This window comes from Eublepharis macularius, chromosome 12 (assembly GCF_028583425.1).
Source record: "Eublepharis macularius isolate TG4126 chromosome 12, MPM_Emac_v1.0, whole genome shotgun sequence".
NCBI classification, from domain to species: Eukaryota; Metazoa; Chordata; class Lepidosauria; order Squamata; family Eublepharidae; genus Eublepharis; species Eublepharis macularius.
Window position 1 is genome coordinate 31906426 of NC_072801.1, and position 27361 is coordinate 31933786.

Consider the following 27361-nt stretch of genomic DNA (forward strand, 5'->3'; position numbering starts at 1 on the left):
GAACAAACAAGAAGTATAGAGGCTAGCTGCAGTGTTAATAAGAATCTGATAGATTTTTATTTTGTTACCTACTGTAAACATCTGAGATAGGGCAAGGAAGAAATGTTACTAAAGGCAAGGAACTTTTGCGCATTTTACACACTCAAGACAGCTTCTGGCCTACATGCAGGACCTCGGATCCATTTACAGCAAACAGTGGAGAATTACTGCTGCATGGAACAAACAGAGCTGGTGTGTACTTACAAGGTATAAGAGTGCTTTGTTCTGAAGGTCCTTTTAGGAGTTGAAACCTTAAGAGGAGATGGAAGAACTTACACAAGTGATGGGGAAACTTTTAAAACTTTGGCTCCTGTCTGTGCTGAATAAACATGCTGCAATCCTGTATGCTACAACCTGGCTTTATTTTTGTGTCTGCTTGCATACTTCTGTGCAGTGACCAGACTGCCAGAACTAATTAGGGCACAACTGTGTGCCAAGGCTTCTCAGAAAGGGATAGTGGCAGCAGGGGGCCCATCATGATCCTTGGTACAAGTCTTCCTTCTCCAGCCCCAGCTGAGTGCATCCTCCTTCCTATTGGGTGACCATGCTGTTGCAATTAGACGATGGAGCAGCAATGTCATGGCAGATACAATTCAGCCGTTTTGTTTCATTCAGTGACATTTAAAATATTTTACAGATTTTTGGTTGTATAGTCATGGTGTACTGAGGTTACAGGACAAATTCTGCTTTCGGCAGCCTTAAAACAAACTGCAGATCTGCTCCGAGAGAGAGTCTCCCCCTTTACTCAGTCATTTATTGTAGAACTGAGAGGAGACCCAGGCCAGACCCCACTTCAAGTTGGTCAGCATGAACTTGAGTGCTTTTGTCCACTGCTCCTCTGAGTTAAACTGTGTCTTAATGGAGTAGGATCCACCGCTTCCACCCGTGTCTTCAATCTTGCCCTTCTCTACATCCATTCTGCAATGAAGAAACACAGATTGAGCCAGGCTCCAAAAGTGCAGGTAGCTGATCTTGGGGTGCTATCTCTTCCACATTTAGGTTCATAAGGTTTGTCCACAAAGCAAGATGCCACTTTCTGGCAGTGACATGGGTAGAAGAACTAATTTGTCTCTGACACTCCTATTAATATGCAGGAACTCAAATGAAGGCTGCACAGTCACTCTTGAAGAGAAGAGTCATAGGGCCAAACAAGTCCCTTGAACTTGAACGACTACCTAAGAAGCTGCCTTATACTGAGTCAGCCTAGGCCTATCAAAACTGGTACTGTCTTCTCTGACTGGTAGTGGCTTTCTAGGGGCTCAGGCAGAAGTTTCTGGCATCACCTGCTAACTGATCAATCTAACTTGAAATACCATGGATCTAACCTGGGACATTCTGCATTAGCAGCAGATGCTTGGCCACTGAGCCACAGCCCCACCCCCAAGGCCATTCTACTTTATTTCTAAATTACAAACAGTACACACAATCATACCTTCGTGCAAATCACTGGCCCAGGCACAGCTTCCACACCTCCCACCACAATGACGAACACATGATGTGAAGCTGCAACTCAAGTCAGCATTCTCTACTCTGCCTGGCAGTAAGACTTCCCCAGTTTCTGCTGTTGCCCAGGATACATTAACTGGAGATGCCAAGGTCTGAACCTTGGATCTCAGCATGCAAACTACTGACCCGCAGTCCTGCACTGTTTACAATGGGGATGAGAGTGTTCCAGGTGACATAAATCCAAAGCCTTATTATTTTATCAGCCTGAGCACATCTGCCCATTATAAAATACTGGGTAAAGAATAAAAATCCTAGACAAATTTCACCTAGTCAACAATCCTGCTATTTTTTGATGGCCAATAATTCGCAGGGCTCTGTTTACCGTAATGAGATATTCTTAAGGTACTCTTTTCCTGATGACCTAACAGGGTTTCTGGCCACTCATCCCCAATTTAGGGATTGGATTTTTAACTCCGAAGCATTGATCAAAAGCAGCACCGTGGTTCAAATTGGACCACGTCCGCTCTCCTTATCTTGTTAACATCTCTATTCTCTAATCATAATCTTAAAGCATCCTTTATCCTATTGTGTTTTCAATCCATGCCCTCAGCAATATTATCTGGATACTATTCTCAAACTCCTATAGCTGAAAGGGTCTGTATCTGTGGATCTCATACACTAGAAGATTTACCTCATTTTATCCTTTTTTGCCCTTTATATTCTCATCCCAGATCAAAGTTTCTGGTGGGATTTTTATCTGGTTTAAACTTATATACAGACGCAGAGAAAATCTCACTTTTGCTTTCTGATGTTGACACGTATGTTACATACATAGTTTCACTTTTTGCATTTGCTATGAAGATAAGGTCTAATGCAGCAAAGAAAGAGGGTGTTATTGGAACTTGCAGTTATTGATGGTTTTAACTGATGTCTGTTTTAATGGACTTTTCCCCATGTTCTGGTAAATCTCTATCGTATACTAGCAAAAAGGCCACTGTGGGAAAAAATACAACAGGCTATAGAAAGGAGAGGGTGGGCAGGTGAGCATTCCCTCCTCCTCTGTCACTGAACCTGGCCAGATGAAGGCAGGGGAGGGTGGGCATGGCCACCTCCTCTGCGCCTGAACCCAGCCGAGAAGGGAGGTGGGCATTGCCTCCTGCTCCGTACCTGATCCCAGCTGGGTGAGGGGGGGCAGGCATTGTCACCTGCTCCACTACTGATCACAGCCGGGTGAAGGGGTGGGCATTGCCACTTGCTCTGTGCCTGATCCTGGTTGGGTGAAGGGGTGGGGAGACATTTCCACCTGCTCTGCTCCTGATCCCGGCTGGTTGAAGGGAGGGCAGGCATTGCCACCTGCTCCACTCTTGATTCCAGCCTGGGTGAAGGCAGGGAGTGGGAAGTATCACCTGCTCCGAGCCTGATCCCATCTGTGTGAAGGCGGAGGCAGGCATTACCACCTGCTCTGCTCCTGATCCCACCTGAGTGAAGGTGGGGTGTGGGCATTGCCACTTGCTCCTCTGCTGATCTCGGCTGGGTGAAGGGGAGAGCAGGCATTGCCACCTGCTTTGCTCCTGATCTGAGCTGGATGAAGAGGGGATGGGTATTGCCACCTTCTCCACTCCTGATCCCTGTGGGGTGATGGCCGGGTGTGGGGATTACCACCTATTCCACTCCTGATCCCAGATAGGTGAAGGCGGAGGGCCGATATTGCCCCCTGCTCTGCGCCTGATCCCAGCTGGGTGAAGTGGAGCCAGGCATTGCTACCTGCTCCACAACTGATCCCAGCTGTATGAAGCGGGGGGTGGGCACTGCCATCTGCTTTGCTCCTTATCTCAGCTGTGTGAAAGCGGGGGGGGGGGGTGTTCATTGCCACCTGCTCCGCTCCTGATCCCAGCTGGGCGAAGGCGTGGTGCAAGCATTGCCGCCTGGTCCTGGCATGGGCTTCCCGCCATGGTGTGCTCTCTGGAGGTCTGGCTGCCTCATCTGGGCTTCCCTCCACAGCAGCGCCCTCTGGAGGTGCACCAGGGTAGGAAGTGAGTTGTCTTGAATATGCTTAGCCTTTTATATAGTAGGATAGTATTTTACCTAACTTTTATCTTATCTAATGGGTTTTTTTGTAATTTTGTGACGGCCTATGGCTATATACAATAAACTCTGAACTGAACTGATTATTTTATTGAACTGAATAAGCAAAACAAAGGAGTGTTCTAAGTGGCCCATATTGACCTACATAAATAAAGTATATCTCTTTTTCCCATGTAAAACAACCTCATTACAATAATTAAAATATAAAACTCACATGAAAAGTATATACAAGCAACACAAAACCCTATAAAACAGAGCAGAACACAAGCAAATAAGCAATAAATTAAGAAGCTGTAAAACAGAATGAGAAGAAGCTGTATCCAAGTCACATGAACACATGAAGCTACCTGATACTGAATCAGACCTTTGGTCCATCAAGATATGTATTGTCTACTCACCTACTACCTGTAATTTTAACTGGAGATGCCAGGGATTGAACCTGGGACCTTCTGCATGTTAAGCAGATGCTCTACCTCTGAGCCATGGCATCTTCCTCTAAGTAATTAAAAACCTTGAAAAAATAAAGTTTTTTACTGGGGGCCTGAAAGGTATAATATTAGCACCTTCCTCATCCAGAGATGATATTCCATAAACAAAGTGCTACCACTGGAACCTCTGAAGCAGGCAAGTGGAGAAGACAGTCTTTTGTATACGTTCCTGCCTGTGAGTTAAGATCACAGGGAGAGGCCCTCCTGACTGTACCAAAGAATCTTGGTTGGTGGGTAGACAGGCAAGTCCCACAATTGTGGAACAATGTCCCCATAGAAGTGTGCCTGGCCCCTTCATTCTAGCTTCAGGAGGCAGCTGAAGACTGTTTTATTCAGGACAGTTTTTAAAATGTATTTTAACTGTGTTTTATCTCTTTTTCTACTGTAAACTGACTTGAGCCCCTTGGAGAAAAGGCAGCTAGAATGTTTTAAATAAATAAAATACTGTGGTGTACGTAGTAGGGGCTTTAGAGGCAAAACCAAGCACTGTGAATGATTCTTGGAAACTAACTAGTAAAATGTTTCAGCACTGGCGAGGGAAGTTGAAAACAGAGCAGTCTATAGAGTTCTAATTGCTATGTTGTAAATCAAGGATTCCAAACAAGTACTAAAGGGCAGCCCCATGTATAATATATTACAGTAGCCTATTATAAGAGTAGGAATAATGCGGCTGGGTGCTCTGTCTAGCAAGTGTGGTGTTACCCGGAGCTTCCAAATTAAGCATCAGATCTCACAGCATGGCCCTATGTCTTGTGAACTCTCTCTTTAAAGGAGCACATGATGCCATCAAAGCTGAGATGAATGCCACTTCTCAGAGCCACTGACTCATCTAGACAGAGTCCTCACAAAGTCCATTCTTGATTCAAAGCACCTGCTCTGCACTCCATTTCCTCTTCTTCTGGCTCAGATGGAAGGTGGATGTCATCAGCAGCCTGATGGCATCTCATTTAAATCTTTGAACTTTCTCAGTCTGCTGATGACATCCACCTATTTCTCCTTTCCAATCAGTATTTAATTAAGTCCTTTAATAAAAAAAACAAACAATAATTGTTTCCAACATGGACACATTTAGTGCTCACAAAGCAGCTCACCGGGAAAGCAAAATGGCAACAGCTGTTGGGTGTCAAAGACCAGCACAAGCCAAATCACAGACCTCTGCCACTATTGGCTCTTAGAGCAAATGTTCAATATCTGAATGGATGATGTGGCCTTTTTGGAAGCCACTTGCCAAAAGCCCTCAAAAAAACCTGAGGCAAGTAAATCCTTTAATTATGCTGAATGTGAAGAATTAAATGTTTTTGTTTATCCTGAGTCTATCATAGTTTGGTTTACTACTGAGAAAAGGCCTTTATGTACCTTAAAGAAATGGTTTTTTTTTTTTACCTGTAAGGCAAACAGAAGCGTGTCTCTCCTTTTTCCACTTCCTCTTTGAACTGCTGCACACAATCCAGAAATGCTACCATGGCATGGTCAAATTTGTTGTCCCAGAAAAATCGCAAGCCGCCTGAACAGTAAAGGGGCAACTCCTTGAAGATACAAACACTGATGCCAGAAACACAAAACCCATCATTCTGCAGATGCCCTAAGAACTTAAGATACATTTGGTCTTTTCAGTTTCTTGAAGAGAGAAAGAAGATCTGATCTAATCAGCTTTTCTGCTTGTGAAAAAAAAGGAGGAAGGGTCCTCTCCTTTGACCATACAAGTTATATTAGAGATCATGGGACTTGTATGTAAAAATGCCTTGTGGAATGGGTGCCTGTAGTTAAGGGAACTGGGTAAGGGAAAAAACTGGTTGGAGCCAGCCCCAAAATTTCGGTCTTGCAAAGAGTACTGAGAAGTTAAAAATGTAGACAAGTTGCAAAGCCAGTACCTCAGGAGAGCCACACTGAACTTGGGAAAAAAGAACTTCCATTAATTTATTTTCTCTCAACAATTTTCATGATATTCCTAAACATATTATGTGAAAATAAGTTATACTGTATAGGTCTTCTGAGTATGTCCTTTCAGTACTTTCACTGGTGTACAAGCACATGTAAGGAGAAACTGCCTAACAAAAGACTCCCTTTTTCTGGGGCCTACTCAAAGTCTGGGTTACTTGCAAAAATATCAGCAATACTTTGGTAAGGAAACCAAACTTCTTACCTTGGATTTGTCTGTGAGGGACTCCAAGTAAGAGTGGTTTCCATATGGGATTAGGCGGTACCTGGAAAAAGTCAGGTAAGGCTGGTTAGTCTTATTCCCTGAATTACCCAGCAGCCAAGAAGAGATGGCTTCTGTCCTTGTACCTACCTCTGGAAGGTTAAGCCCATCTTGCTAGCCAGGGCATGGAGAAGCAACACAGTCTGTCCCCAGGCTGCATTGATCTCATTCCATTCCACAGGGACACTGGGGAGGCGGCCTAGACGGAAGTTGTTTATGGTGCCAAACTGCCCGCTATGCCTGTGCAAGAACGAGCCAACCATCAGACGGTCTTTGGGAGATTGTCAAAATATTTAAGAGCCAAACTGAACCTCTTAAAAGTTTTCTAGAACAGATCATGCTTTCCAAAACAGTATCAGTTCTAACTGCAGAACATATGGCTGTTACAACCACATTGCCTACTCCAAAACCCAGGCTACTCACACTGCATTCAGGTGCCTTTCAGTACAATAAAGTGGATTTAAAACAAAAGGCACCTGGTCCCAAGGAAGACACTAATTTGGCTTGCTCCTCAACTACCATTAAATATTTTGTGAAAATAGCGTACTTGGGATGAGGTCATAAATTAGTCCAAGAACTTGCATGCCAGGCTGAGTAACCCAGGGCTATTCAGCAGCAGAGGAAAGAGGCCCTTTGGAAAAAGCTGTTTGGCAGAGGGGAAGGTCGCATGAGGGCTGGTCTCCCCCTTCCCCACTTGGCAGTGCAGGTGAGAAAATTCCAAGAAGGGACAAGAAGATAGACAGAAAAAAGTCAGGCTGAGCTAGGGAAGGGAGGCAGCCAGAAACAGCTCTTCTGAGACATACTCATTCACTACAAATCTGATGAACCCATCACTAAGGGATGAGGACCACAGCTTGGTTCTACTGCTGATGTCCTCATTACTTACTCCCAGTTCAGTCATGACTTACCAGATATGGAAGGTGGCATTAAAGACATTGGTTTTCTTCAGCTTGTCCAGCTGCATTTGGGCATAGCGCATTTGATTATCAACACTTTTCAGTTCATCATCCAGTTCTAGTTGTTGCCGCTTGAACTCGCTGTACTCCTTCTGGTACCTCCAGGAAGCATCAGGGAGACAAGATTATTCCCTCGGGGTACAAGACACTACCTCTCCCCAAAACAGTGGACAAAATACACCAGCACCAGCAGCATCTGAGTCAGGATATACATTTGAACAAGACCTCTCACCTTGGAGGAGGTGGGAGAAGATAATTAAAACCAGCAATTTAGCAGTAGCGATAAAAAGCAGGCTTAAAATCCAAGCTCAGACCACCACAACTAAATCTCCAGGAGCTGCCACCTCTGAAAACAGCAGCAAAGTGGCTGAGGGAGAATAAAAAGGAAGTGATGCTGGTTGATATATTATGTTTGCACTGAATGAGGTGGTGGTGCAACTGTCATTAAGAGACTGCGTTACAAACTTGGAATTCCCCTTAGATCCAGATAGGCAGTTGTCTTAGTTACGTTTATGCTAGAATAAATTATGTTAGTATCACTGAACTCCTACTAGATCCAGAACTCCTGTGCGAGAAAAATACTCTCAAGTAAATACAGTAGCAAAATTAATTTCTCCTTGTGGCATTCAGTTCAGAAGTTGTCTTCGTTTCTGCAAACATCTGATCTAACTATGTAGAGCCATTCTATAGCAACCTCAAGGCTATGCAGAACTTTCTTTAAAGAAACTTCAACTGGTGCAAAATGCAGCAGCGTGTTATTGGGGCCTACCCAGGGGGCCTTCAACCAAGGTGTAAGACACAGCTATTTAAGAACTGGGGGCTCTGGCTTCTCCATTCTAATCATCTTAATTATGTGTTTTAATGATTTTAGCAGAGTACTACTTTTGTATGGTATTTATTGTTATCACCCACCTTGGGTCCCAACTATATGTCAGGTAAAAAACTGGAGTATATAAATAAAAAAAACCAAGAAAGTAAACGTTTGCCTAAAAAGCCAGGGAGTATAAGTCTTTAGCCAGTGCTGGAAAGACTACAATTCAGTGCCAGGAAAGCATCCACAGCAATGGCATCACAAAGCCACAGCTGATACGTCCCTGCTCCCAGCCTGACTTTGGGAAAAGAAACAGCAGGACCTCAAATGACAATCTCACACAAGGAACAGGAAGAAGATTTGTACCAAGGAATTGGCAGGAGGGAATAATTCTCCCGCATCCAAAAGAAATACAAAGGGCTAATCTGTGAAATCTTTTTATAACAAGGAGAGACCCACAACTACGACTTGCAGATTAGAGAGTTTTCTGCCTTTGTGAGTTATGTTCAGTGGAGCAGACTCCCAGGGAAACACACTTTATGTGCTGCCTTCTCAGATCCTTTCAGGTAGATAGCTGTGTTGGTCTGCAGAAGAACAGTAGGATTTGAGTCCAGCGGTACCTTGGAGACCAAAAAGATTTTCAGGGTATAAGCTTTCAGGGAGCTTTGACTCTCAGAGCTTATACGCTGAAAATCTTGTTAGTCTCTAAGGTGCCACTGGACTCAAATTCTGCTGTTCTCAGATCCTGGCTCTCAGTTTATAAGCATTAAAGGAACAGCATGAAAATTAAGGAGAAGGCAAAAAGCTTCCTCCTTATCTCGCCCTGCCCCCCGGAACAGCCCTAGGAAAAAATATCTCTACAAACCAACTAAACAGAGAATCAGCAGTTTTCAAGAATTTCAATTCCTAGTGTTTCCCCCCAGGGCTGGATCCATGCTTATGGAGCCCCCAGAACCCCAAACCAACCACCTAAAAGCCCATAGGGCAATATCCTCCTAAGCACTTTGGGGGGAGTGCTTTATTCTGCTCTCTCCCCCTCTCCCCAACATTAGTATTATAAGAGGTTTCAGAGCCCCAATCCAGCTCTCTAGAAGCTTACGGGCAACAATCCCACAGTGCTACTGCTGGGAAGTGGTGGGAACAGGGAAGGAGATGGCTCCTGTCCTGTAGTTTTAGAAGCCAACCACTTTGGCTTCCACTCTGCTTAGCAGCAAGCAGACTGACGAGTGTGCAGGCACAATTTTCTTGCTATTACCTTTCCCTCTTGGGGTGTGTGTGCATGTGTCAAGAACTAAGCCTGCTTCTTGTCTAAAATATACACTAAGGCAAGTCTGCCTGGCTAGGCCCAAAGAAGGGTTCTGGGTAACTCAGTAAAACTAAAGCAAAGCGTTCCAAGAGAGATATACCCAGGCATTTTGAAGAACATAGGTGGAAGTGAGATCATACTGGCACCAAGGCTGAGTGGCTGGAGGAAGGTTTATCCCCTGCATAACTTCTTGTTAAGCTTATTGGAACCCACTTCAGGATAATGGCCCACATTGGTGGTGAAACTCAGCTGCAAAGAGCTATGACCACTTGTCCTAGCAAGGCCCTGAGATTATGCCCATGTTGCTGGCCAAAATAGGATAAAAAGAGTTACAGTACGGTTCTTTGTTCCTGGACCAGCATTCAGATAAAACAGAAATTGATATAAAGTGCAACAGATTTCCAGCTTCAGGTCTCATGGAAAGGATGATAGGTCAAGAAGTTTGTTAGATGCAGTCAGAAAAAGATTTAAATGCAGAGAATGAGAAAGCAAGGTAAGATGCATTTAAAAGTTTAGGAATTGCAGACTCGAGGGAGGAAGTGACAGGAGAAAAAGCCAGAAAGGAAGAAAGCAGCCAAAGAGAAGAGGAGGACATAGTCAAGGACTTCAGATTCAGCCAGGGAATCACAAGCTATGAGATTTAGCAAAAGCTTGGCACTCACTCCACTTCCTCTTGATCCAGTCGCTCGGCCTCAGCCCTGACTTTCTCAAAGGCTTCAGCCATTGTCCTGCGTTTCTGCTCCACTTCCTCCAGCTCTTCAATCAACCTCTCCTCCTCAAGAGCAAGTTCCTTCAGCTCCAGCTGCAGCTTCTCCTTGTCATCCTCATTCATCTGCTCCAGAATTTCCAAGCATCGCCTACATGGAAGACCCTTGTACAAGATTTTTCAAGGATGGGCAAGGAGCTACTATAGAGAAATGACTGCATGAAAGCACTCAAGTTTTACGCAGCATTTACTCAATTTCATTTGTCTCTCTAGTTATCAGAGATATAAATGTGCTTCATTTTAAAATGGAAACTAAGATTTTGCATTTACAAAGTATGTTGGTAGATCCACGAAACACCCGCATGCTGCTGTCTCAAAGGCAAAATATCTTCCAGGATATAAGAAGTTTCTCCCCTATCTGTACTATGAGCCTTAGGGAGGTTCCCTTGCTGTGTCCCCGAATGTGGCTTTCAAGCTCAAAACAGAGGGAAATGCAGGGAGATTCAAGATTAACGGGTTTTAAGTTGCACATGGCCCCAATTCAGACTGGGATCACATAGAGAAGAAGGGAGTTAATCACTTTTTCAGGTGATTTTTTTTTTTTGCCTTTAAAGAACAGCAGATTAGCAATTCAACAAAGAGGGTCAAAGTGTCAAACTGCCTCTCCTCTCCCCACACAGTCTTGATCTGAATTTGTGTCATTTGTCTTGTGTAATAAGCAGTCTGCGGCATATCTAGCTTGACCCTCACGTACTTGTAGTTCTGACATTCATTCTCGGTGATGTTAAGCTGTGTGTCCAGCTGGTCCAGAAGAGTGTCAGTGCATTCCTCACACAGAGGATGGTCCACATCAGTTTGCCCAGACATGATGTCAAACAGGTCACCTGTAACCTGGAAAGCAAATGAAGAGTGTTCTAATAAGGAATAGAGGGGAAGAACTTACACTGATTATGATCACAGGACACAAAATTCCCATATAGCCAAACCACTGTGACATCACAGTTCGGGCTTGATGCAAAACTGAGTTCTAGAGAGTTGAATTTTACAAAACATTCCAATGACCCCAAGTTCCCCAAAAGACATACAGGGCATTCAAGATGAAGAATTCACTTGCCTTGAGTCTTCTGCTGAGGTTTTCCATGGTGCCTCCATCTGATGCTTCTCCAATCAGTGTGAAGCTATTTGCACTCTCTGTCGACATCATCCTGGAAAGTGCAACAGGATCAGTCCTTTTTACAAGAAGCATCAGCACACACTGCTATCAAAGCCTTAGATCAGAGCAGCTCACCATTGCTCCCCACTTAGGCCTCCTACCGCTCCTAAATTTAAAAGGAATATCCAAACTGGGAAGTGAACAAGCAACATTTTACATTCATTTTTCTTATGAAGAAAACTTGCAGGGGCTTGCCCAAGTTTGTCCATCACATAACAGATTTCTATATAGGACTCCAAACAGCTGGACAAAAAGGCGAAAGGCAGACCACAGAGATTTAATTTTGGACTGCCTCACCCCTGATCATTCCTTGGCATCCTAATGAGATATCAGCACAGCTTTTCAATTCCAAACGGTGTCAGTTATAAGATCCCTTGGCTTTTCCTATCAATGTACACATGTAGCTTGGCTCGCTTACTCAGAAAAAAAAAAGAAATTTGGAACAACTCTTTCAAAACAAGTCTTGTATCACACCTGCTTTCAACCAGGGATATACCATGGTCAGGGATGATGGAAGTTTTCCAAGTTTTTGCTTTCTATCAATTATATGCCCAACCCATGTTGTGTCTCCAGACAGAGGCCTGCAGTATGGTCAGGGCCGGATCTACAAGAGGGGGGTCACCTGCCCCTGGCACTAATGAAGAGGGGGTGCTAGGCACAGCTGCTGGCTGGAAGCACACGCTGCGGAGCTGGCGGCGGCAGCGCTGGTGGCTGAGCGGGAGGGCTGGGAGGGAGACCACCTGCGCACCACCCCTGCTGCGCCTGGCCAGGAGTGTATGCTGGCGGCGGCAGCGTGGGGCAACTGAGCGGGTGGTTTCCCAACCTTCCCGCTCAGTTGCCCTGTGCTGCTGCTGCCACCAGCACACACGCCCACCCGGGCACAGCAGCTGTGGGTCAGGCATGGCAGGCAGCCGGGGCAGTGTGCAGGGCAACTGAGCAGAAGGGCTGGGAGGCCACCTGCGAGCCGCTCTGGCTGCCTGCGCTCTGGCGATCCTCGCTACAGCCTTGAGTCTGGGGCTGCTACAGCAAAGCTATATCTAAAGAACAAGTTCAGAATTTAGGCCAATGCTTGAAAACACACATTTTAAAAAAAAGGGGACGGGGTAAACAAAGCCATTCTTTCCCATCCCACAAGAAAGGATTAGAATACATATATTTATTTTCTTTCTCACTTGTTAGATCCTGCAGAACCCCAGCCCTGCTTCATAGCAAGGCATATAGGGTTCCTCTGGAAGAATAAGAAAGTCACAACGCTCTACCTCTGCAATTTTATGTCTTACCATTTCATAGGTAAGGCAATGGAAGGATTTGCAAAGTTTGAAATGAAATATTTATAGCAGAAACACAACTGCAATAAATACCTGGCAGGGGGGATGAATTTTCGGGACACACCATCCGGGCGGTTTTCAACAAAGGCTTCCTGAGAAAGAAATTCAGCATGACACCCAGGCCTAGGTCCTCGCTACACAGATGTCAACCTGCTTGCCGCCAACACAGCCTTGCAGACAATTGCATATCCTGTATCGGCTCAGTTTTACCACCCCATCCAGCTGCACATCCCTAAGCATCACAACAGAACAGGAAAACTAAGTCCCAGTGGGAAAAAGGCCCTTATTTTAGATGCTAACTGCAAGCCAAGCATTTTACCTCTGTCAAAGTTGTCTCTTCTTCTTGTGCATCCCCTGGTTTTACTGGAACAGCAGTAAGCAAAGGAGCTAAACAGAAAACAGTGGTTACTGACACCATGCTTTATTTTGGTCCTATGCTTGTAAGGTCTGATAGCAACAGAAAGACACGCTGCACTTGCACAGATATATTTCAAGTGATCAGGGCAGGGCATGGGAAGTTTTCAATTAGCAATAATCACACCTTGGATTAACTTCATTGGTTATGACACTGCCACTGTGCAGATATACTCCTTTTAAACAATTACTTGCATACCGGTGACAGATGTCACAGCTCAGGCCAACTGAGTCCTGCTGATACTCTTCCTGATGACCTGTGCTCCAAGGCCTTAGGATTCTTACACCAAGTAGAAAACTACCTCCACCCACCATGGCTCAGCAGTTTTCTCCTGTACCCCTTTACCTGTCAGCTCTTGGATGGTGACTTTGTCCAGGACTTTGAAGGAAGTGTCTAGTTTCAGAGGCTGGCTGCAGCGCTGGCAAACAAAGCTGACCTGCATGGTGCAGGCGGGCGACTTAGATCCCTCCATTCCTGACAGAAGAGAAAACAATGATCCCAGAAATGAGTCTGACTCACATTTCCTTTGCAGGGGTGTATGTGTGTACCTCATGCATTCGGGTTCCGGGTAGAAGGCAGATGCTTTGAACACTGGCCTTCTTAGGCACCCGAGTTACCCCTCATCCCAGTCCCCTGGGCAGGGCAGATATGCTAGCCAGCTTTTTACTTGCGGGCTTTTGGACTAACCTCCTCCTCCCCGGCCCAAGTCTTCAAGGAGGGCCGGCGGGCCTCACGCGAGAGGGGGAAACCCCAGACCTACGTCCCAAGCCGCCACCACGGCGCCTCTACCTCTTTAATGCCCGACCGGAGCGAGAATTCGGCCACCTTCCTTTTCCGGGCCCAGAGCCCGCCCAGACCATAGAGAAGGAAAGCATAGAGCAGGACTTGACGGGCGACTTCCGGCAGTTAATTTTTCGGGCCTTTTTAGGCCTGTTCTGTCCCAGCTTCAGCCTACCCTGCTTCGACGCTTCCAGCATTGCAGGTGTGTGCTCAGCCACACGGCGCAAGGTTTCCATCCTTTTCTCTTTCCACGCGAAATAAGACACAAGGAGGACGCATGCGCACTACACATCAGCGAAGCACCGAATTCTTTCTCACCCCCTTTGACAAGCAAGGGTTAAAAATGGGCTTGGAGATCATCGGAAGTCCCGCCTCCAGGCAACGGCACTAACTTGCCGAGACGGCTATCTTCCGGGGCAAAGGTGAGCAGAAAAATGGCCGCTGCCCTCGCTGTCTCCATGACAACCGGGGGATTCGCTCTCCTCGGGGCCAGTTTCTGAGGACCGTTGCCTGCTCTCTTAGAGTGTACTTTTATTTATCAGGTGTCGGTGGTTTTTGAATCAACAATGTGCCCGTCTTCGGAAGCTGCAGCACCAGACCCCATTTACTTTTTCCTCAGAAGCAAGCCCTTTCTTGTAAAGGGACACTGGTAAGCGCGCTCAGAATCGCACCTCCGGCTTGGGGCGATTCCTGCTGTTAAAGCGACGGCAAGGTCGGATTGACACGCTTTGACTCATAGGTGAACTATGGCGCGTATGGACTGAATACACGCGGGGAAGCGCCCTGCAGACGCGCCTGTGCTTGAAGCGCTGCTCTGCCCCGGTGGTGAGGCGGACGCGGTTCTCCCTTCGCGCCTCCCGGAAGCTGATTTCTCGTCACGTTGGCTACAGAGGCTGCAACCATTGGCTGGCAGAGGATGGCGGCGGGGCGATATGTCGTCACTTCCGGTGACAGGAAAGCCGGCGGCTGGCTCCGGTGGTCGCGCGCGAGGGACGGAGACACAGAGAGACGGACCCGGCCGCGGATCCCGGTCCCCCCCGCCCCGCCATGGCCTCCCTGCTCAAGGTGGACCCGGAAGTGAAGCTCAAGGTATGAGCCGGGTGGGCGCGAGGGCCTCGGAACATGTGCAGAGTGCCGTCTCTCGGGAGGACCGGGGCGGTCTGTCCCTTGGTGAGAGTGTAAGCCTGGCAGCAGGAGGGACAGGGAGGGCTCCCCGCCCGACTGGGCCGTTCTCCGGTGACAGCCGAGCCGCCGACGCCCAGGGACGTCGGGGTTGGTTTTGACAGGGAGGGGTGCGAAGAAGCGCCGTCTGGGCTCGTCACGAGCGGGTGGGATGGACTGATGGACTGAAGTCGCCAAACGTCCGTCGAAATCCCCTTCTCGGTTTCCCCACGCGCGCGTTTCCGTATCGAGAATAGGAACACGCTTTCGCCGCGCATGATCGCTTTCGCCATACGACAGAGCGCAGCTGGAACCGCTGGCTGTACAGCCCCCGTTGGTTTTGCAAGGCCGAGTTTTTTAAACTCTTTAAGTGAGCAACTGTGAAATGAAATATTTCCTTTTTGTCTTTCTATATGCACTGAGCAAGAGGTTATTTGAAGATGTGTCACATGTATGTTTATGGAAAATAAATACCATCATATTTGTTTCGACTTACTACTATGTAAGCTATAAGTAGCCAGAATATACTAAAACAAATAGCTGGAAGTAAATGTCCATGGGCTTGACAGAATATAAATTTATTTGTTTATTTAATGTTAATAATTTAGCAGTAAACACAATAGATAACCAACTGTGATATGTTTATAAGCCTTGACTGTTGTCTCTGATTTGTTCTTTTTTTGTTAGTTCCTTTACCTCTTATTCTTTGTTTATACAATAATTTACACTTTAATCATATTTACAACCCAAAAAAGTTGCCTTATCAATGGAATATTACTTACCATAATTCCAAAAACTGTCAAAGGATAGCTGTGTTGCTGCTGGACTTCTGTTTTATTTAGTTGCAACAGACTCACATTGCCACTTCCCTGGAGTTAGATCCAGAAGAGAGCTGTGTTAGTCTGTAGTAGCAAAATAGTAAAGAGTCCAGTAGCACCTTTTAGACTAACTGACTTTACTGTAGCATAAGCTTTTGAGAATCACAGTTCTCTTTGTCAAATGCATCTGATGAAGAGAGCTGTGGCTCTTGAAAGCTTATGCTACAATAAAGTTGGTTAGTCTTAAAGGTGCTACTGGATTCTTTACTATTCTCTGGGGTTGTTATCAAAGCAGTTCCATTTATTGACTTCTGTTGTTTTAAAGCTGTCCATTACATGTTCATACTTCATCTGCCAACATATCTATTTCAATGAGATTGAGATCTTTTATCAAGTATTCTGAAACTGTAGCCATTTTCCAAAAGGAAAGTGGAACAAGAAAATTCTGCAACAACATTGCCAATCGCCAAATATTCAAAATATATCCATATCAGATTTCAGGTAAATTCTTGTAATCTGCCTATCAAATCCAGTAATTTCAGTGTGCAATACTTAACATAAAATAGAAGTCTGAAATATTAGATGTAAAAATGAATCCACCACACTTGTTTATATAGCCAGTCTGTTGTTTCGGTCAGAGGATCTGGGAGATCCGTGTTCAGATCTCTGCTTTGGACTTCCAGCGGGTTTTGTACCTGAAATCTATGTGTGTACGCATGTACCTTTTGTACATAATAATAATCATCAATTTATATACTGCCCTTCAAGACAACTTCATGCCCACTCAGAGCGGTTTACAAAGTATGTCATTATTCTCCCAACACCAATCACCCTGTGAGGTGGGTGGGGCTGAGAGAGCTCCGAGAGAGCTGTGACTGACCCAAGGTCACCCAGCTGGCTTCAAGTGGAGGAGTGGGGAATCAAACCTGTTTCTCCAGATTAGAGTTCTGTAGCTCTTAATCACTGCACCAAACTGGCTCTGATCATCTTTGAAAGAAGTATTTGCTTTTGTTGCCATCATAAAGTGTAAACAAAGTCTGTCATGATGGGAGGCCAGGAAATGGGGACTTATTTCATCCTCCTAAAGGCATCACTGGGTGCTGAGTGCCTAGTAATCTTCTTTCCTATATAATTTAGTGACTCTGACAATTCTATAGGAGCGTTTTATAGCTAAATGCTTTGCATGTTACTGAACTCTAATGTAGATACAGTTTTTATAGCTGGTTCCTTGCAATGTAAGTCTGGCCCTGTAGTAATCTCTGCATTTTCAATATGGTCCCCACATCATTCACTTGCAAGGAGTCTGCCTGTTGAATCCTAGATGAACAAGCTGTCAGGTGAGATAAGTTGATTGAAAAGCTAGAAATGAAAACAAAGTTAGACACCAAGGGCAAAAAAAATAATAGCAGATTCTCTGGCCAGGGGAGGGGGGCATTAAACTTGTAGATGGCCAGATAATACCAATTTTTCCAGCCCTGTGATGTTTCAGTGGCTAATAGTCAAGATCAACATTGGTTAATATAGCGTGGTTATAGTGCTTATAATGTTGAACAAAGGTGGGGAGAGCCATCTTCGTGTTTTTGCTTGCCATGAAACTCACTTGGGGCCTTGGAGCAGAAAACTCTTGTCACAGCCTTATCTAGCACAGACAGTTACCGTGAGGCTAAAATGGGGGCCAGGGATTGGAAGCTCCTTGGAAGAAAGGTGGGATAACAATGAAATAAATATGTAAGCAAAGTCAATTTGTAATTGCCTAACCAACATTCATTACAAGCTTCTGTTTAGGTGTGCATGTTTTGTGATTTGAAGTGATACAGTTTCTCTGTGCTTGGTTCTGTGGTGGTCAAAGAACTGCACGACTGGCTTTCTGTATCTGTTCAGATTGGCTTTGTTGTCCTGAGCGGCTCTTCTTTTCTCCTGCAGGTTGACTCTTTCAGGGAGCGGATCACTGGTGAAGTAAGTGTCTCATGTATTCCTGCTATCTTCAGGTAATGCTAAAAGCATGAATGTTTATGCTGAAGTGTAATGAAGAACATCTTGCACACCTTTTGAATCTCAGAATGTTGGCTAATATGGGAGAGCAACTCCATCCTCCTGCTTTCCTAGGCCTATGTTAGTTATCCAGCTCTTGAAGCAGTTTCTTGTGGCCTCTGCTGGTTCATTTCTATGAGTCTTACTTTTGGCCTCTTTCTGGGGTGCCTAATCAAAGGTTTGTCATGGTACTGTATGCATCATGTCTGTCTGTTTTTTCTTCTTCAGGCTGAGGACCTGGTAGCAAATTTTTTCCCAAAGAAGCTTTTAGAACTTGATGCTTTCCTCAAGGTAAGGACTGGTAGCCCCTTGCTGGACAGTACTGAGTATTAATAATGGTTTCTGATATTTGTTGCATTTGAGTTTAGTTCTATTTTGGGAACTTCTGCAGCTGCTGAGCAGCGTCTCAACTTCTTCTTGCTCTTTTTTTTTTCTTCCCTAGGATCCTATTCTGAACATTCATGATCTCACCCAAATCCACTCAGACATGAACCTTCCTGTTCCTGACCCAATTTTGCTCACAAACAGCCATGATGTTCTGGATGGGGTAAGACTGCTTGCCTGGGTACTGTATCGGTGGGTTTTGGATGGATATGGAAGCTTGCCTTGAAATGGAGGCAGGCAGTTGCTGATCCAGGTCTGACCCCTGATGAAGCGTGCAGAGTGCATGAATAACCTCGCCAACTGGGGTCTTTTTCAGCCCAATATGAAAAAGAGAAAGCTGGAGGACTGTGAAGAGACTTTCCAGGGTAAGCTCCCAAGGCTCACCTGCTTCCTCCAGGGTGCCTTTTTGGTCTCCTGAAGACTGTCTTGACCTCTGTCTTGTGAAAGTTGACCTGCTGGAAGGCAGAGACCTAAAGGTGGGCCAGGTGTGGGAAAGCCCAGAGTTTAACTTATTTGATGCTGGTGCCAAGCCTGCAAGCATCTGATGTCTCACTTTGCGCCACTCCTTCAAAATGATGGGGCTGGAGTGCCATCTGATTTTAAGTATTACTGCCACATGGTAAGATTTGCACCTGAGGTTTGTGCGAGATGGGGATAGAAGAATGCCAAAGTTACTGTGGTTTCTCGAGTGAAGTGCATCATTTGTAGCTTTGGCTTTTGCTCTCAGCACTCTATCCTTGCAGAGAGACAGCTGTTCATTATTTTCAAGAAGAAAAACGCTTTGCACTTCCAAATTTGAGTAAGCAGAAAGCCATTAGGTTCAAAATGAACAAAAAGAGCTGCTCCTTCTCACACTCAAACAAACCTTTGAATCTCACTCTTAAGGCATCATATTGTGAAAGCATTACTACTAGAATGATCAAACTGTTCCCAGCAGAGCTCCTGTATCTGTAATAAAGGGTGGAGGTAAAGGAGAGTGTTAAGCAGGGTTAGCTTTTCAAACCCATGCAGTGCCATGGAGTGACAAGCAGTGTTTGCCAGCATTCTTCCTTGGATAAAAGTTCAAGAGTCCTAGTGTGGAGATGTTGGCAATCCATGCATTATTGTTTTTGAAATATGGGTTAGATGAGCTCCAGGGGATAGAAGCCTCAGCAGGACTGAGAAAGAGTCTTGCAGCACCATCCTAAGCAGAGTTGCACCCTTCTGAGTCCTCTGAAATTGGTACGCCTAGAAAAGTGTAACTCTGTTCAGAATGGCGATATCCATCACTCAGAGTTTTCCTGTGGGCACTTATCTGAGCGACAGCTTGCCCTGGCCCCCTTCACAGGATAAGTGGCTTGTCTCTTCTTGTGACACCAGGCACCAAAGTCTTTGTCATGCCCAACGGGATGCTGAAGAGCAACCAGCAGCTTGTGGATATAATTGAGAAGGTGAAACCTGAGATCCGGCTACTGATTGAGAAGTGCAACACGGTGAGCGCTGGTCAGCCATTTTCTCCTTGCATACTGATTTGTAGATTGCTTGCCTGGTATGGCTCTCAGAATTGAGGGGATACATTCATACATGCCTTTTTGTCTGCTCTCTGTCTACCAAATGTGTTTTTATCCCAACCTTCCTCAGAATGTTCAGGACAGTATATAGTTCTCCTTTCCCATTTTTTTAACCTAACAGCCCTGCAAAGCAGGCTAATCTGGGAGAGTGACTTAGTGAGTTTACCATGTCAGTAAGGAGCTAGACCAGCATTGGATTTGGAAGGTGGAAACCACTGTTCAAGTCCTATTCAGTTTGTGAGTTTTCTGAGTGTCTGGGATTACATCACTTGATCTTCCCAGACCTCCCTGGTTTTGTGCCTGTCTCTGTAAGCTTGCTTGCAAAGTAGCCTTGCCTTGATTGTCCTGTAAGGCAGTGACCCTTTTTTCTGTCACCATCTCTCTCTGCAGGTCAAAATGTGGGTACAGCTGCTGATTCCCAGAATAGAGGATGGCAACAACTTTGGTGTTTCAATTCAGGTAAATCAGCCCTTTGGGACTGAGTTACTGAGGGGCCTCTTTACTAGAGTCTTCTGTGAGCTTAGGCTTGGAGCTCTTGGTTTCTCTCACCTGTAGGGTAAAGGAGTATCTCCCTCATAGGGTGACTGGCTAGGGTCTAGCAGTAAGCATTCAAAGCAACTATGGACTTTGCCAAACCCTTAAGAATCAGCATCCTTGGTGTTGTTCTTCATCATGGATCTGGTCTTTCAGTTCTTAGTAAATGTTCTGGTGAGGTATACCTGTGTCTGACTATCCAAGGCTCAGATGTCTTTGGGCCAAGGTGGAGGCTCAAAGAGTGGCTGGATTAAATGGCCTCCCCAATTACTGAGGAGTTGGGCACATCCTGGCTCAAGTGAGCCTGGAGGTTCTTCTCTTAATACTTGCCTGCCTGCCCCCACCCTTGCAGGAAGAGACTGTGGCTGAACTCCGGACTGTGGAGAGTGAGGCAGCCTCATACCTGGATCAGATCTCTAGGTGAGTCCTTGTTTGAAGACTGGCTTTCCTTGGAGAGAAATGTACCACTCTGGAGCAGTTGCTCTTTTGGACCTCATTGAACTAGCCTCTGCATCTTTTTCAGATACTACATAACACGGGCAAAGCTGGTCTCTAAGATTGCAAAATACCCCCATGTGGTAAGTGCTGAGCTTAGGTTCTCTGGTATTCAGAACGTATCCAAGCTTTATAGCAACGATAATGCCCTATGAATATACTTAACAGTAGGAAGCATGCTTATCTAAGCAATGCTTGGAACTGCATTTGACAGCATCGGTCTTGGGGCACCTGTTTCTGCCAGTTTTGTGAAGGGGTATGATTTCTGAATGGGTAGGGTCTTGGGGTGGGGGCAGAAGATGCCAAGAAGATGGCATGTCTACAGGCAGCCTTTGACTGGAAGATAAGCCAAAGGCTGCTCAGTCATAGTTTTCAGTGCCTTATGATGGCAAAGCGGTTCTGATTAAATGTGTTTTTGTAGGAAGATTATCGCCGCACAGTGACCGAGATGGATGAAAAGGAATACATCAGTCTGCGGCTCATCATTTCAGAACTGAGAAATCAATATGTAAGTTAGTCTTTTTATAATGCCTCTCTGGCCTGTCTGGAAGCCCTCCCTCTTTGACCCTGGGTCCAGCTGAGGAAGGAGGCAAAGAGCGCTCTCAGCTTCCTGTGCTGTGCCGCTTGACTGTGCCAGGCTTGGGAGAGACATTGGAGGTTGCATTGCTCTTTGCTTAGGCTGGAAATGGTTACCCAGGCAGCCTCTCTTTTTTTAAAATAGTATTTTTATTTTCTAAACAATAGGAGGTACAGAAGGAAAAAGGGACAGGGAACAAAGGGTTTTAAGTTTGCAAAAAAAAAAACCCTATAGATACACATTACAAGGATTATTACAAAGATTATTAAAGTGCAGCAATTATATAACATCTTTCAGGTACTTAGAATATTAAACTATATAATCAAATTAAATTAAAATGAAAAAGTTATTTATCATCACTATTACAAGTTACTTTATAATTACTAGTTTGAAAAAGAACAAGCATCTTAAAATATTTTCAAAGATAAAGTAATGTTGTCTTACACTTTAGCTAATTATATATAAACTAGCAATATTGCCTGTTGTGTGAAAAAATACAATGGGCTCTAGAAAACTAGATTCGGTGGGCCCCCTCCCAGCAATGCCCCTGCACGAAGATTAATATGTATTCTGCTCTTCTCCCCCCTCCCCCTAGTCCCTAAGCACTCCTCCCTGTGCCTCCCCTCAGCGCCCTCCCGCTCTGGCCTCCAGGCCACTGTGAAGTGTCCGCTTGCTGCTGGGAGGGGGCCTACCGAATCAGTTTCCTGGAGCCTGTTGTATTTTTTCACACAATGGGCATTGTTTCTAGTACATACATATATTTGTATATGTATATATATATATAGAGAGAGAGAGAGAGACCTTGCTGGAAAATCAAAATAACCCTTCCAACCCTTTGGTACCATATTCTCCGAGAATCCATGGTACAAATTCATAATTAAGCAATGAAAATTACAAAAAATAATAATGAGAAATAGCAACTGTCATGGCCACAGTGTCAGGAACTGTTCTTTTAGAAATGCAAAAATAGATAGTATTAGTGCTTGACAAAATTAATATTCTCGAATTGGTAGTTATTGTTGGACCTATTGCTTTGAAGGAGTTCTCTGAGGCTATGATTTGTGTGCTGCCTCAAGTCTTCTTTAAGGAGAAATTGCAGGATATGGATGTGGAGATGAACTAAAACGAATGACGTCCTTGTAATTCTTTTTACTATATCCCATAGTGTGTAAACCTTAAATGTATTGCTTTTCTGTAAATTCAATGAAGTCAGTGTATTTAGAAGCATATAAGAGTGCCTGAGTCTTTAAAGTGCTATTGGACCTGGCTCTTGCTCTGGGATTACACATCTTTTTGCAATTCAAAAAAATGGAGAGGGAGACAGTTCGTACTGCCTTTTGTCATCTTTAAATCCGAGTCCCCATGCAACCCAAAGAAACCGGAATACAGATGGGCTCCCTGACCCTTTCTTCCCTGTCTGCAGCTATGGTAAATCAGTCTTAGCCACTGTCCTATCCCATAACTATTGCCTGTGTTAGTATTGGGAAGCCAACTTTGTTAAGACAAGACGATGTTGCAGCTGAACTGCAAGGCCCGGAGCGGCTCTTACCCATTGCATGGACTCCCGGCGCCTTCCTGCTTGCACGAACTCCAGGTGGCACTGGCCGCTCTCACCGGGGTGCCTGTCCAGGGCCAGCAGCTGCTGCTAGGCTCCCCCCCACTGCAGAGCATCGACCTCAGCGATGGGGAGCAGTGCCTTGGAGAGCTCAGTATTTATTTGGGCATGAAGTGAGACTGGTCTGGATTTTCTCAGCTTTTCTCAGCCTCAGGGTGAGTGGGGAACCACCTCAGGCTCAGCCTCGCCGCACAGTCCTCTGTGGCTGTGCATCTGGAACTGAGGATTATCCCCTAATGAAATATGTCACTTTCTCATTAAGATAGAGGGAGGGTTGGGAATGATCCGAAAAGCAAATCCCCAGCTTTCATTTTTTTAAAAAAAGTAAATCTGTAGCCTCTTCTGTTGCAAAGCTATGCGTATCCTCCTCCTCCTCCCTATGAAAAAGGCAAGCCATGAGGACTCACTTTTTATTCTCGCGCAGGCCAGAGTGCGCCTGCGCGAGGATAGAAAACGAGTCGTTGGCAACACGGCTTGCCTTTTATATAGTAGGATTATTTTATCATATTAAATGTATTAGTACCAATTACACTACACTAATCAATTATATGACAAATATCTGTTTAATTGATTCTGTATCATGAATTTAAGATGATTACTATTTCCATAATTCCATACAGATCAAATCTCTCATGAAAATTAACCTATATCACTTATATCCCATCTTTATTTATAATAAAAATAGTACATTTCCCATTTATTTTCAAAATCTTTAATTGGTCTTTTGTTTATATAGTTTATAAATTTGGCCATTACCGCATATTCGGCCATTTTATCTTCCCAATTTTCTTTGATTGGACATTCTTCCACTTTCCATTTGGTTGCCATTACTTCTCTAGCTGCTGTCAACATATATTTAAACAATTCATGTTGTGTCCTTTCAATATTATTAGTCCACCACGTGGTAAAAAGTACCTTCTGCCTCTTTACAGTTCCAACACAACAGTATATATTTCTTGTCCATTTTTTAATATCTTTTGGGGTAATATACCATCAATAAAACATTTTATACTAATTTTCTCTTAATGATTGACACATGGTGATATGAACTAGCCAACTGCTGCAGCACTGAGCATCCTGTTCTCTTTTGGTCTGCGGGGAGAAAGAAGTCGGGGCAGGTTGTGCCATTTGTTTGGTTGTCAGGGACAGATACTCTAAGCTATTGGTGAGGAAGTCAAGGTGGGGTGTCCTTCTGAAGGCTAAATGCTTGTCACAGGCAGGTAAGTAGCACATTATGTGACTGATCTGAAACTTGGTGAATTTATAAACTGGAGAATTTCTGGCAGTTCAGAGGCTGATGGTGGCCTCAATCCTGTGGAGCTGAGGAATGGGCAAATGAACTGTGTGCTTGGCAGCCATGATTACTCCAAAGCCATATCTCCACTTTGGATGTAAGCTGCTTTGCCATTTTTTTTTTAACTTTTGTAGTTCACAGCCGAACAACTTGGTTTTGTTGTAATATGGACTAGAGATCTCAAAGAGAATTCTTAAACACTTTTGTGAAGGTACAGCTTCCTAGGGTCCTGTGAGAGCTACTCAAGAAAGCTACATGGAGATTACACTGGCTCCACTGTGGCCCAATTACTACTCCTTTCTGGCATGTTGGCTGTTCTTTGAGAAAGAAGAGCGTGCTGCCCTCTGCAAAGATTAGTGGTCTGGCAAGGCAAGTTTTGTCTGAGTGAGAGGAGACTAATGTCTCTCTTCCCCCTCTCCCACCAGGTGACTCTGCATGACATGATCCTGAAGAACATTGAGAAGATCAAGCGACCTCGAAGCAGCAATGCAGAAACTCTGTACTGAGCATGTCGACATTCTGAACTTACAAACTGTTCAGTAGGCTCAAGACAGTCTTTGCCTTGGTTTGTTATGTGACTGTTGAGATGGGGAAGCTGGCTGGAAACAGTCCTTACCACACTTTTAGTTAAGTCTAAAGAAACTCTCTCCTAGCTCTCTCTGGCTGGTTTTTATTTTGGTCTTGGGGTTTGCACCCATCTCAAACATCCAGAAGGCATGGGGCAGAGGTTTTCTTCTTGCTCGGGTGGGAGAGGGATGAGTGGTCCGCCTGTTCCAAGCAGTTCTTACCCTGATGCCAACAGCCCTGAGTGACCGTACGCTGTCGTAGCCCAGCGGAACACTCCCTCTCAGGGGGGTTGACCCCTTAATCTGGTCAAGAGCAGCATTGAGTCAAGTGCCACAAAGAGCTCATTTGTTATTCTTTGCTCCAGCCATGGCAGTCTTCCCTTGGGAAATGTAGTCTTGGGAAGGAAACGAGGAGTGCCCTTCTCATTTCACCTGGCTGCATCCCTCGTTGTGACCTGTCCAATCATGCAGATTCTAATACTACTGTAAAGTTCTCTCTCTTCCTCTCATCCTCCCCCACTCACTGTTTTGAATCCACATCAATCTCTTCAGAGTTACGCACTTGAGTAGTTTTTCCCCCTTGTCTCTGGTGCCTGCCTACCTGTCCCTAGTGAGGTGGGCATTCCCTGGGTGTCTGGTAAGGGGCAGACAGGCCTGCTCAAGCAGTTAGCCCAGCAGAATTTGGTTTGCAAATAGTGGAGTAATGTAGCTGATCAAAGCACTGGCGATTCAGAGTCTGTCATCTTATCCCCCTTGCTCCCTTCAGTGTGCCCAGCAGGGGTTCCTGAAGTGGGCTTTTCTAGCTTTCAGGGCAGCCCTGGGAAGTTTCTTGGCTCCCCATGTCTGTTTGTGTCCTGCTAGAGTCCTTGAGCCCCCCCCCCTTTTTTCCTGGTCTTCAGGAAAGCTGGGAGGAGGTGCCAACTCACTGAGCTGGAGCAGCTTCCCTTGAAATTTTCTCCCTAATCTTTACATCCCTTTTGTGGTGTTAGGTTTGTAAAAACAGCGGCAGGCCCCATGAAATTCTTCAGCCCCTCTCCCTTGGGTTGCTTTTGGTCTCTCCTGTTAAAATCCTTTCAGCTCCCAAGGGCACAAGAAGCTCCTGCTCCCCCCCCCCCCACTCCTTCTGCACTCTTCTTACCAATGCCTTGGTGTCATTTTGGCCGTGGTCTTCCCTGAAGTAAAGTCTTGGTTTCAAGTGCCCTCCTCAGAGCCGCTGCCTGAGAGCAGCCCGCCCCGCCCCTCCCCTCCCCTCCTTCGTACAAGTTGCTTTGTTGGATTGTTCCTGTGTCCTTGCCACATTGAACGTATGTACAACTTTTACTGTGTCGACAATTAAAGGTAATAGGTACTTTGAATTCCTTCTCACTGGTCCCCCTGCGTGTGAGTGAGTTGGCAACTTGGGTCTCTGCTGGTCGTTCCTTCCTCCTCAGCAGCAGCAAGCAATACGATGGGGACTGTTTGCTGCACGAGCCCCACCTCTGCCCCAGTCAGAGCCAAGCTCTTTTGAGCATAGCTGAGAAGGCTGGAAGACAGGCCCTGCCCAGGAGGGAGTGAACATCCCCTTGAGGTGCAGTTACAGCTGCTGTTCTATTACTTGGTGGTGGTGGAGAGTGCCTTCAAGTCAGAGCTCACTTATGGCGACCCCTCGTAGGTTTTTCACGGCAAGAGACTAACAGGTGGTTTGCCATTGCCTGCCTCTGCCACCCTAGTCTTCTTTGGGGTCTCCCATCCAATTACTAACCACGGCCGACTCTGCTTAGCTTCTGAGATCTGACACGATCAGGCTCACCTGCGCTTTCCAGGTCAGGACGTTCTGATACTTCTGTATTTATGTATATATTTCCTGTGTTCACGCGGCTGTCTTTTCTAGCCAGGGAAAGAACAAGATGGGAGCCCGAGAGTGCCCTCCTAAGCAGTCAGAAGGCTATAACACTCCTTAGGACGGGCCTGTTGAGTGGCTTGATCAGTTCATGGCAACAGTGTTGGTTGAGCTGGGGCTTCCTGCTTTACCTTCTTAGCCCCTGAGCTGCATCAGTGGTCACCCACAGCTAGACTTCTCTCTGTCTACCACAGATTTTTTTCCTACACAAGAAGGTCTTTTAGCAGCCCCATATCCTCATCCACATCACTGTGCCACTCCCAGTTGCTGGAAAACAGGGCGTCTGTTAGAAATCAAGTCAGCATAGAACAGAAGTGTCCCCACATTACTGAGGCAAGATTCTCTCAGCCTCCACTCCACTTCTGGATCTGATAGGCCTTGGCTTTGAATACGTATTAGATGTGCTGTGGCTTTTCCTTGGTGGCTGCCTTTTGCCAAAATTTCACATCTCGTATTATGGATGCTACGGATCTAATGAGTATGAATGAAGGGATTTCTTGGGGAGCTGTGCTTAAAGAAAGGGAGCCTGTTGCCAGAGCATTGGTTGGTACAGTCCAACTGTTACCACTGGCTTTGCTCTGCTCTGCCTCTGTAATACCCGGATCCAAAACTCTAGACAGTGTCTGTTGTTGGCCCTGAGAGCTGGGTACAGCACTGGCACGTTCCTTTAAATTTCCAGTGAGG

General features: G+C 45.4%; 2 protein-coding genes and 2 non-coding genes across 7 annotated transcripts; 1 reads left to right on the forward strand and 3 right to left on the reverse strand.

Moving 5' to 3' along the window:
- Positions 1–32: 32 nt before the first annotated feature.
- BECN1 (beclin 1) lies at positions 33–14020 on the reverse strand. Of its 4 annotated transcripts, none has more exons than XM_054993127.1 (12): positions 13949–14020; positions 13339–13467; positions 12898–12965; positions 12612–12670; positions 11152–11242; positions 10792–10928; positions 9994–10188; positions 7167–7313; positions 6349–6498; positions 6202–6262; positions 5442–5584; positions 33–957 (listed from the first exon to the last, which is right to left on the reverse strand). In XM_054993127.1, the coding sequence occupies exons 1-12, from the start codon at positions 14007–14009 to the stop codon at positions 789–791; spliced, it is 1410 nt and encodes a 469-aa protein (XP_054849102.1). In that variant the 5' UTR covers positions 14010–14020; the 3' UTR covers positions 33–788. The 4 variants fall into 4 exon arrangements, 3 of the variants coding, with proteins under 3 accessions (XP_054849102.1, XP_054849103.1, XP_054849104.1); XM_054993128.1 differs by lacking the exon at positions 13949–14020 and adding an exon at positions 13681–13829; XM_054993129.1 differs by lacking the exon at positions 13949–14020 and adding an exon at positions 13783–13825.
- TRNAV-AAC (transfer RNA valine (anticodon AAC)) lies at positions 3989–4064 on the reverse strand. Its single transcript has one exon. It is a non-coding gene; the product is annotated as a tRNA-Val (tRNA).
- Positions 13025–13164, reverse strand: LOC129340747 (U4 spliceosomal RNA). Its single transcript, XR_008598052.1, has one exon. It is a non-coding gene; the product is annotated as a U4 spliceosomal RNA (small nuclear RNA).
- Positions 14021–14710: 690 nt separating the features above from the next.
- PSME3 (proteasome activator subunit 3) lies at positions 14711–26153 on the forward strand. Its single transcript, XM_054995360.1, has 11 exons — positions 14711–14862; positions 17676–17708; positions 18012–18074; positions 18226–18330; positions 18484–18532; positions 19527–19639; positions 20108–20176; positions 20604–20671; positions 20775–20829; positions 21168–21254; positions 24658–26153. The coding sequence occupies exons 1-11, from the start codon at positions 14821–14823 to the stop codon at positions 24736–24738; spliced, it is 765 nt and encodes a 254-aa protein (XP_054851335.1). The 5' UTR covers positions 14711–14820; the 3' UTR covers positions 24739–26153.
- The last annotated feature ends 1208 nt before the right edge of the window (positions 26154–27361 follow it).